Source organism: Electrona antarctica (assembly GCF_951216825.1).
Source record: "Electrona antarctica genome assembly, chromosome: 24".
NCBI classification, from domain to species: Eukaryota; Metazoa; Chordata; class Actinopteri; order Myctophiformes; family Myctophidae; genus Electrona; species Electrona antarctica.
Window position 1 is genome coordinate 16,884,461 of NC_136803.1, and position 11,202 is coordinate 16,895,662.

The following is an 11,202-nucleotide window of genomic DNA, read 5'->3' on the forward strand; positions in this document are numbered from 1 at the left end:
TATTGGTGTTGATGGGCATGATTTTGGTTTTATTGTTGTTAACGATCAGTCCAACTTGTGTTGGAGTCTGTCTGTTTTTTCCTGAAGATGTGTGTGTGTGTGTGTGTGTGTGTGTGTGTGTGTGTGTGTGTGTGTGTGTGTGTGTGTGTGTGTGTGTGTGTGTGTGTGTGTGTGTGTGTGTGTGTGTGTATGTGACATAAGGGCGAGGTCATCCGCAAAGTCAAGTTCTTCAATGGTGGAATGCACTGTGCAGGGTCCATCGTATGCCTCTTGCCTTGCATTGTCTTCTGTGGCTCTCCTCATGACCCAGTCTATTGCAAGATTGAAAAGTAATCCTGACATCACACATCCTTGGCAGACTCCGGATTGTACCTGTATGAAATCATAAAATAAGATAATTTCCCAGGTAATGTGTTTTTACAATGACAGCCTATTTGTTTCACTGGTAAATGTTATCGGTTAAAACTTTCACACCTGATTGTTTCACCATTTCCAACTGATACCCCCCTATTTTTCCATACTGAACACATTGTTCCCCTTTTTTTTTTTACTTCTTTAACTGTATGATTTCCTTTTTTTCCATCTTTAAATGTTGTAATGAATTGAAAATGGAGGACCCTGCTGTAAACAAAAGTCTTTGTGGTTTTCCTGGTTATATCCTCATTAGCAGTTTTTCTATTGACCTGTATTTTCTTTTGAACTGTACTCATTCTACAAACTGTGAATACAATTTTCCCGTTGAACATTCGGTCCTCCTCCACCAGGCGTCGCTGTTTTCACACATGACGTGCTACTGCAGCACACAGTCAAGGTGAAGGGTCGGGATAGTGACTGAAGCCGGGTTCATAAATTAAGAACTACAAGGACATGAATAGTGTAGTTATCAGTAGATAATATATAGACAGATCTGAGAAAGACGTCAGCAAGAGAGCCAACCTTGGTGCTGCTAGTCTGTGATGCTGGCAGTGAATGGATCACTGCTGTCCACCGGTAAGCTGTGACAGAATGCTAAGATGCTAATGCTATAGCTCATGTAATGACAGCTATGACAGTCAGGTACTGCTGTACTGCACTTACTATTATACTCTGCTGTTATAATACATGCTATTATTAATACTTTGTTAATACTTTTGGATTTATAATGCTCACACAGTGTGTACAATGATACAGAATTGATTGATTGATTGATTGAAGAATGTATTAACAGTTTGCAGAATTACAGTACATTTCAAGCACAAACTCAATACAAGGGCTGTTAACTGTGAGTGGACGACCCAATTAAGCATTACACTTGTTTCCAATAGGGTCCACCATGTTCAAATCATCAAAAAGCACACAGCAGGTAAATGAGGTCTTTTATCTCATCATGGGTTGCAAAAGAAAACCTCTTTTGAAATCCATAGTGTTTTAACTCTGAGACTGAGATGGTAGACATTCTAACCAAATGGACCCATTGGGTTGTGGTGGACATACAAAATAATACAATAATACACAAAGAGCTAGCCCTGAATGACAATAACAGGTGTGTAACCAAATGGACCCGTGTACACTCTCAGAGTTAAGGGGGTCCTTGCAAATAAAACATTTGAGAACCGCTAGTACTATAGTTGGGAGTGGGACGCCTAATAGTGTCGTAGTAAATCAGTGTATACATATTCTACATATACATACTCTGAAGAAAGAAAAACATTCAGTAACTGGGTCTTATGATAAAAACAATCACACCTGTGTGAACTGAGTGGTGTAATATAGCCTGTCTGACGTAATGAAATCATGTCTGACGTAATGAAATCACACCCGGGTGAACAGGGTGAACATAGCAACCATGCTCATTTTTTCTGCACAGACTAACAAAGCCAGTTGTAGGAGTGGTTTACACCACTCAAAAATAAGAACAATATAATGGTGTGTTAAAAAGAAAATCAAACATTTGGACACAGACTACATTTGTCTGTGTACGGACATGTTGGTGACCCCTGGACCTGATGCATATGTATGTACGCTCTCAGAGTTACAAACGGATAAATTAACATAGAGGGATTTCAGCGTATCATTGAACAGAATGCAGATGGCAGTGATATGCAAACCCAATGCCTCAAGGCTGTTTATTTTAGATGCAGATGTAGTGAGTCCCATCCCATCCCATCCCGTGATGGCCATGTGTTTGTGTGTCTCGCTCTCCCCCACACCCTCCACTCACTGCAGCTTCGTGACAACTGAACCGTGTGTCCGTCTCCGTGGTGATGGATCCTGGGCCGTGGCCCGCGGTGGAGGGCCAGGCAGCCCAGACAGATTCGGGGCCCCGGGGCGGCGCGCTCCTCACCGGGCGCCGGCTTAATCTGCAGGGCTTCGGCGTCCAGATCGCGAGGCCTTCCACTTCTCCGTCTCCTCTTTTCTCCTCCTCCTCCTGCTGCTTCCCGCTCCCCCGGGTCCATGCAGCTGACGACGAGGCACAGGCGGCCCCCTCCTCCACCTCCTCCTCCTCCCCCGCCGCACCTCCTATCGTCCCTAGTATGAACGTGCCAAGGCTCATCGGAAAACCCGAGTTCCCGGACACGGGCTGGGACCGCGTCAAGGACCTCTTCGACCGGGAGTCAGTGCTACTAACAATTGTTGTTGTTCCTGCTCTGTCAGTGTTTTTATCAATCAGATTGTATTCTCCCACGCCCATGGTATTCCTTGGTCTAATCCATTGAGACCTGAAACGCATCCATGTCACGTTAGCGTTTAACCACATTAACCATTAACCCATTTTGGGGCGGGAACCCCTTTTGGTGTTTTAAACATTGTTATAATTTAGCTATTGAAAAATAGCAGATCTACAAGCTCATAGCGCGCCACCGAGTGGCGCGCTATGAACTTGTAGGTCTGCTATTTTTGAAAAACCGTTAAAATGTGCCTCAAATCTTTCCGAAAATTGTCATGATTTAGAAAACTTTTTTTTTTAAATTTCGACGTCAGGCCTGAATGGGCTAAAGCAGTGGTTCGCAACGTTGGGTCTGGGGTAACCCCAGGGGACCTGGGGGGTGGTTGGGCAGAGGCCTTTTTGGGGCGGTTCTGGACAACCGTGGGTCGGACCGACACCGGGCACTGCACTCCCTGTGGGGGTGTGGAACGCGTGTGTAAAATTTGAAGTTGGTGGGGCGAACGGTTATCAAGTTACGTGGTTTACAGACGTATACACACACACACACACACACACACACACACACACACACACACAGACTTGGTGCATTTATAGTTAGATTATTAAGTACATACAAGTAGATAATATACAAGAATGCCAGATCATATTGGACCAAATCATGTCTTGTCTTAGAATAAAACAATTCTCAGGGTTCCAAATTGGGGTTCCTTCAAATCAAAAAGGTTGAGTATCAGTGGTCTAAACACCACAGCTTAATCGGAAGGTACACTTTATCATAAAATGCCATTGACTATTATTATTAGTATGCATTAGTTTTAGTATGTAGTAGTAGTATTATTAGCATACCGCCAAGTAAGAAATAACTCTTGATTGTACATGGTCTGTCCCTCCAGGCAGAACCAGCGCTATCCCGAGGAGCTTACCAACGTTATAAAGAGCGGCTTCGCTGCGGCCGTAGGAGGAATGATCTACGGAGGCATGCCGGCCGCACGCCACGCCAGAGAGAGTTTTATCCACCTCAGCCAGGCCGATATGTACACCAGCCGTCTGGAGGCGGTGGTAAGTTGTGTTTGTGTGTGAGGGGGGGGGGGGCTATTATTATACATTTTCCCCAGCAAAAGTAGTTAATAATCTAAATTGTGAAAATTTGCGCTAATCATTGAATATGTTTTTTATGTTCATTTTTTTTACAAGTTGACATTTTTAACTAAAATCTTTGCTTCAGAAGACATTTTTTAGTTGTGTCTCTCTTGTTCTCTCTCTGTCACTTCTGTCCTCTCTCGTCCTGACGTCTGGTGTGTCAGCGTTCAGCCCACCACGCTGCCATCCGGGGCTTTATCCGATACGGCTTTAGGTGGAGTTGGAGGGTGACCGCTTTCGTCACTTTGTTCAAGTGAGCAAAACATAATACTACACTTAAAAATGGGGCACAGGCCCTTAGCTGTACCGTCTGGGCACCTAGGCTGCTGAGCCTGACAGCGTGCCGCGGATTCGACTCCCGATCTCGACGACCTTTGCCGCGTGTCACTCCCCATTTCCTGTCAGTCTACTGTAAAATCTATCAATAAAGGCAAAAAGGCCAAGCTCTCCTGAGCTCCTCAGGCTGCCCACAGACTCGCAAGGGGTTAATAACTCAATTTAAAACAAACATTAGTTGATATCGAATAGTTGCTTCATTATTTTGGCTTTACACACGATGTCTTCCTTTTCGTCCTTCATGGTAACCTTGCCCCAGGCAAGATTTAAGATGTGATTTATCTAAAGTCGCATATACGGGATTAAAAAACGCATTATTACAAGTAGTAATAAGGCTCATTGCCCTTGATTGAAATGCTGTACATTTACCGTAGTGAGCTTCAGTGCTGCACTAGTATGAATAACACCGATACCTCTTGCTGCCACTTGCCAAGTGCAGCTTTTAACGTTAATCCTATTGCTTCATCGTGTTGAATGTAAAGTATTCCATTCCAACTTTTTACTTTTGAGTGCTTAAAGAAGCATGCATTCCTAATGCATTTTACACTCTCAAGAGTTAAAAGTCCACACAATCAGAGAATGTAGAATCATACATTATTTTGATCAACGTTTGCCTGTTATCTCCCCTATATGGTACCACAGCAATACAGCATGGAATTGTGGGACAAAATCGTATCCAACGATGACAAAATATTCTTTAGTTTGGGGTCTGAGCGGCTAAATCTCATCGGATGGTGGTCCGTGGCTCAAATGGCGAATAAATAATGGAACTTGACATGAAAAGGATTGAAAACCACTGCTTTAGTTTGAACCATGCCTCCTCTTCCTCTTCTTCCTCAGCTCTGTGAGCACTGGTCTGTCCGTCTACAGAGACAAGAGTGTCCTCAGTCACTACGCTGCAGCCGGAGGTGAGTGAATCACTCCAGTTAATCCATTCTGGACGGGAACCCCATTTGGTGTTTTAAGGATTATGTTATACTTTAGCTATTGAAAAATAGCAGATCTACAAGCTCATAGCGCGGCACCGAGTGCCGTGCTACGAGCTTGTAGATCTGCTATTTTGGAAAAATGTGGGGCAAATCTTTAAATATATATTCTTTCAGAGCGATCGTTTTTTACTCAAATCTTTGTAATTCTGGGGGTCCTTAACATGAAATATTGAGCACCACTGATATAGAAACATAGGTATTTCAGAAAATTGTCATGATTTAGAAGACAAGACGAAATGTTACCGAGGTCTAATTAGCTGGTTGAATATTATCTTCTATCTATAAATACACCAAGTCTGTACATCTGCCTGTACGTGTGTAATCCACGTAACTCGAGAACCGTTCGCCACACCGACTTTAAATTTGACACACGCGTTCCACACCACCACAGGGGGTGCAGTGGCCGGTGTCGAGTCCGTCGGACCTACGGTTGTCCAGAACCGCCCCAAAAAGGCCTCTGCCCAGGCTCTGGACACTGGGCATCCTGCCCAGTGTCCAGAAGTTGGCATTGCCTAAGTTGGCAAAAAGAACTTGGCAAAAGTAGCCTACAGAGATCTACAGTCTCACGACATGTCACTCTTTGAAAGATTTTGAAAACGTTTGCCTTTAATGTGTGTGCGTGTGCGTGTGCGCGTGTGCGCGTGTGTGTGTGTGTGTGTGTGTGTGCGCGCGTGTGCGTGTGCAGCTGTGACTGGAGGCCTCTTCAGAGTAAACCTTGGCCTGAGGGGAGTGGTGGCAGGAACCATCATCGGAGGCACTATGGGGTGAGACGAGACCACCTGACACCACTGTATCACTTCATTTAATTTGACACTTCTGATGCCCAGGACGTCCACGCAGGGAGCGTTTTCAGAATAAAATCCCCCTCATCTGCAATATAAAAGCCTACTCTAGTGCCTTTTATTGTGAAAGATTCAGCAGCACCAGAAGTGTTAACACCAAGCAGACAGATTGATGGATACTGTACCTTTGAATACCCTGTTCAGGCAAGATTGCTTAGTTACAAATTAACACTTGATGTGTGTGTGTGTGTGTGTGTGTGTGTGCGTGTGCGTGTGCGTGCGTGCGTGCGTGCGTGCGTGCGTGCGTGCGTGTGCCTGCGTGGCGTGGTCAGTCGATTCTGCGTGGCTAACGGCGGCGAGCTCTCTGGCAGCCAGCTGCGCCCTCCCAGCAACCCCCTCTGTCTTCCAGCTGCACCCCATATGCACCCCCCCAACACACACACACACACACACACACACACACACACACACACACACACACAGTGCTGGGTGCCAGAGGGACTCATGTGCTCCACAGAGGTTCATGTTTCGGGTACTAAAGCAGGGAGTTGTTATCTGTGTGGCGTCTCTGTTATTCCAGCGTTTCATCTCCATTAGAGCACAGCCGTTTGGACCTCTCCCTCCCTTTCTCTCTCTCGGCATGGGAAAATAAAATAAGTAAAATATTAGGATATTATTTGAACTAGACGTGACATGGTGCCTTAGTATGGGCAAATATGGGGAAGGGGAATCAACGTCATGTGAGTCAGCGTGTCGGATGTCCATACAAAGGTGTTGCTGGTGGATTCTTGAGTTCTTTTTTTTTGTGGCTCGAGAACTTGAAAAATGAATGTTTGGACATCATTTTTAATGTTGCAGGTGCCTGCACTGCGATGCTTAAGCTTTTCCTTTTCTTTTTTTGCGAGGAGAGTGAGTTTACGGAGGATCTCACAGCTATTCTTCCTGGGGTCCACAATCCACATACAGTACAGCCACGGACATGATCGTGTACAATAATATTACCATCAACACACAAAGCGATAGCCCTGAATGACAATAACAGGTCTGTAACTCTTGAGAGTGTTCAATTGGTTCCATTTGGTTCCATTTGAACACTTTACTCAGAGTTAAGGGGTCGTTGCAAATAAAACATTTGAGAACCACTAGTACTAGTGGACTCATAATGTGCCATAATGTCGTAGTAAATCAGTGTCCTACATATTCTGGAGCGAACCCTGTGACTTGACATTCGGTAATTGGGTCTTTTGATCGAATTAAGAACATTATACTGGTGTGTAAAAAGACACAGACAAGACCAAGTCTTTGCCACGGACACATTTGACCGTGTACGGACATATTGATGACCACTGATTGTAACTTTGAAGTCAAGTATAGTAGGTACAAAACAAACAAAAATAAAAATACAAGCTAAATGTTTTTGCTTTTGCGGTTTCTCTGTCTTTCTTTCTCTCTGTCTCTTGAGTCTTTCTCAGACTCTATCTTGCTGTTCTCGCACTTTTTCTGTTGTCAAGAGGTATAGCCTTTCTCCCACAGTTCCATCCTTGACGGCTACCTTTCTCTCATTCGGGACGCGTCTAGGCCCCCCGTCTGATGTGTGTGTGTCTGTAAGATTGTGTAATGGAGATTGATGTCGTAGGCAGCAGACTGGAGGGCTTGGTTTGGATCCGTTTGTCTCTGCTGTGTAATCTGTTGGCTCAAACCGCCGCTCCCCTCTCATCCTCTCGCTCCCTGTGTGTGTGTGTGCGTGAAAGTGAGAGTGAGAGTGTGTGTGAGTGCGTGAGTGACCAGCCACCTGGAGCATCTTGTGTGTGTGTGTGTGTGTGTGTGTGTGTGTGTGTGTGAGAACGGGCCGGCCCTCGTGCCCTGGCTGCACCAGGTGCAAACCGGGGAAGAAGGGGGGGAGAGAGCGGAATGAAAGCGGGCAGTTAATCGGAAAGCACATCACGCTCCAGATCTCACCCCCCCCCCCCCCCCCTCCAAACCCCCACTCCCACCCCTCTTGGTCCTGGCACGTGCCAGAGGTGTGAGAAGAGAGAGAGAAGGTGGGGGGGGGGGGGGTCGAGGGGCACAGTGGGGAACAGAAAGGGTGTGACTTCAGCAGTGTTAATGTTGGCGACTAAAATATTTCAGAAGACTAAAATAGGACTAAAAGTGTTTGCACACAGAATGCCTTTTTTTCGGGACGAATATCGGAGCGAATGTCGGAGGACAGGAAAAAAAATCATCGACCTCACGTAAAGTCAGTCACGTTTGCACACTGCCGCCGAATATTGCATCCGTATAAATGGTTTTCGGACTGGGGTCGATTTTATCCGTCTTTCACATAAAGATAGACATGGTCTTTCACCATTTCAGCAGTGCTTTGTCAAACAAGCCTGGAGCAATGCTAGCTTAATTTGTCACAAAACGTTTTCATGTCCAGGATCACTATCAAGGATCGCTCTGAGCTTGTAGATCTGCTATTTTTACAAGAATAACATAATTCTTACAACACTAAAAGGGGTTCCCGTCCTGTAAAACAGGGGTTCTCAACGTTTTTGGCCGGGGACCCCCGGAAATGCTTTGGCAATGTCTCGGGACCCCTGCCCCGCCCCCTCCCGACCCCCAATATAAATTGACTGCTACAATAACCTTAAACCATTTTGGGCGGGAACCCCTTTTGGTGTTTTAAGCATTGTTATAATTTAGCTATTGAAAAATAGCAGATCTACAAGCTCATAGCGCGCCACCGAGTGGCGCGCTACGAGCTTGTAGGTCTGCTATTTAAAAAAAATCATGAACAATTTTTTTTTTTTTTTAATCCTTTTTTTTCTTTTTTAAAAAAATAATAATTTGGGGACCCCCTAAATCATTTGGCGACCCCCCCGAGGGGTCGCGACCCACGGGTTGAGAACCCCTGCTGTAAAACATTGGAGTGCTTTTTCCACCACTGTTGATATGAACGTTTTCTGTGATTCTCAGACTGCCTGCAGGAGCTCTGATCCTTGCCATGCAGTCTCTGTCTGGAGAAACAGTCCGAGAGAGGAGGAGGAGAGAGCGCAGAGAGCTGTACCAACTCAAAGTGGACGAATGGTACGGAAGATCTTTATACATTATATCAGTGGTTTGTAGTGGTCCTTGAGGTGGTCCCCAGATAAATGAGGGAGAGTTGGTAACCAAATGGACCCCTGTAGATCTTTAACTCTGGAGAGTGTAGAATGAAATCAAATGGGACACTTACGGGTCCATTTGGCTTCATTTTACGCTCTCAAGAGTAATTTTTTTTGTTAAACATCTGCATTACTAACCAAGTTAATTTAAAAGTCTACACAATTAGAGAATGTAAAATAATTGTTATTTTGATCATCCTTTGCCTGTTATCTCTCCTATCAGGTACCACATCAATACACCATGGAAATGTGGACAAAATCTTATTCAACGACAACAAAATATTCTTTCGTTTTTGGTGTGAGAGGCTAAATCTCATCAAATGGTGGTCCGTGGTTCAAATGGCAAAAGAAATTATGGACCCTTATATGAAAATACCTTGATTTTCGATACTGTGTGGATAAAGTGGGGATGGCTATTCATGCCTTCACTAAATTTTTACACAATTCGATAGTTTATAATTATAAATGATCAGTAATGCCTCTTAACTAAGTGGGTATAAAGGCAAATAATGCTACAGTTAAGTTCAGGAAATTGCTGTAACACAGCCTTTAAAACCAGGAAAAGAACACTTAATAGTACTGTAGATCATGATACGACTTGTAGTACTACTGTATGTCCCATTCAACCTCCCACTCATTCATTACACTGATTGGGTGTAAGCAGACTTTCGCGTCAAGCAGCGCTAAGAATTCAACTTGTCGTGTTTTGCCCACGCTACAAGTTGAATCCGCGCTCTATAGCGTCATTTCCATCCATCAACTGTCTAAAAACCCGGAAGAAACGCCTGGGCTAGGTGTTTTCTTGACGCTGTTGACACGAAAATCTGGTTATACCCATTGGTTCCTAGATTTGTACAATGACCTGGATCACTTGTGACTGTATTAATAACCAATCGCATCCCTCGCTTCCCTCACGAAGGACCGCCCGCCTGCAGCTGACCGATGAGCTGATTGGCGACCTGAGCCCCGGGGCCCAGGCCGATGTGACCAATCAGGACCTGGAGAGGATCAAAGAGCTGCTTAGTTTGCCACCAAATGAGGGCGTGGCCCAGGACACGAGCCAATGACACGAGCACAAAGCGATCAACGGTAGATCCATGGACGATGAGAGTGGGACTCGATCATGCAAATAAAGTGATTATTTATTATTCATGTGTGTGGACAGTGCCGTACATGTGCAGACAGACACTCTGACTCTCCTCAGCTACTGAGGCCTCATTGGTCACTGCACTGCAGGAGGAGGAAGTCAAGTGGAATCTCGGGAGGCAAGTGCTGCTGGACAAGAGGGAGTCGCGCCTCTGATTGGCCTACTGAACGTCCCCTTCCGTTCATCCGTTTTGCTTCCGCTATGCTTCGCAAGGAATCTCGGGAAAGCTTGCCAATGCAATCCAATCGCGCATCGCCATCGCCTCCCGTTGCCTCCATGTTGCCTTCCGTTGAGATACAGACGTCCCAGAGCCTGAAGAGGCCTTTATATGTCTATGACTGCAAATCACACACTGTGGGTGAGAGAAAGGAGCCCATGACATCAACAAATGAGCGTTGAATACAGCTGAGCAGAGTGCTGACTGAGGGATTGTGGGTATTGTAGTCGATCTCCTTATTATTTTCAATGTAATGGCGTGTGATCACACACTGTTGTCAAAACGTGTCCACTGTCCATGCTATTTTTTCCCAGTGCGACACTATTGTAAGTGAATTAATAGACGGCCTCGTGAGCTTACAGGTTTTTGTTCACGCTTTCACTCCCAGTGAAAATGTGGAGCTTTTAAGTTTTAAGTAGTTCCTCCCAACAGCTGAATGCCTCAACGGACAAGATTGAAAACATCTCATTACGTGTGCAGGGGAAAATAAAGACTTGAAATCGGTGCATCGACCTTTTGTTTCAGCCTCATTGCACCATGTATACGATACGCACCCAGCCCTAAAAAGCATTGATCGGCGAACAGTGACACAATCTCCTTCCCCCGCCTTTTTCTTCTTATCCCCCTGTCCCTGTTTTAATCTGTAGTGTGCCTTTGACGTTTTGCCCTCCTCGCCTTCTGGGCTTTTGTAGCAACTAGGTCAAACGTAACCACGGGGCCCCTGGTGTAAACAAGCTGTGACACAGCAACAGCTGGGGCCCCATGCGCCGCCATGCACGCAGCCACGTCCCCATG

The 11,202-nt window shown here is 45.4% G+C and overlaps 1 protein-coding gene across 2 annotated transcripts; it reads left to right on the forward strand.

Moving 5' to 3' along the window:
- Positions 1 to 746: 746 nt before the first annotated feature.
- Positions 747 to 10,910, forward strand: LOC306917347 (complex I assembly factor TIMMDC1, mitochondrial-like). 2 transcript variants are annotated; one of them, XM_079495528.1, is made up of 9 exons: positions 747 to 990; positions 1,305 to 1,342; positions 2,206 to 2,593; positions 3,541 to 3,706; positions 3,952 to 4,040; positions 4,964 to 5,031; positions 5,798 to 5,876; positions 8,856 to 8,966; positions 9,963 to 10,910. In XM_079495528.1, the coding sequence occupies exons 3-9, from the start codon at positions 2,244 to 2,246 to the stop codon at positions 10,108 to 10,110; spliced, it is 1,011 nt and encodes a 336-aa protein (XP_079351654.1). In that variant the 5' UTR covers positions 747 to 990; positions 1,305 to 1,342; positions 2,206 to 2,243; the 3' UTR covers positions 10,111 to 10,910. The 2 variants fall into 2 exon arrangements, with proteins under 2 accessions (XP_079351654.1, XP_079351653.1); XM_079495527.1 differs by lacking the exon at positions 1,305 to 1,342.
- Positions 10,911 to 11,202: the final 292 nt, after the last annotated feature.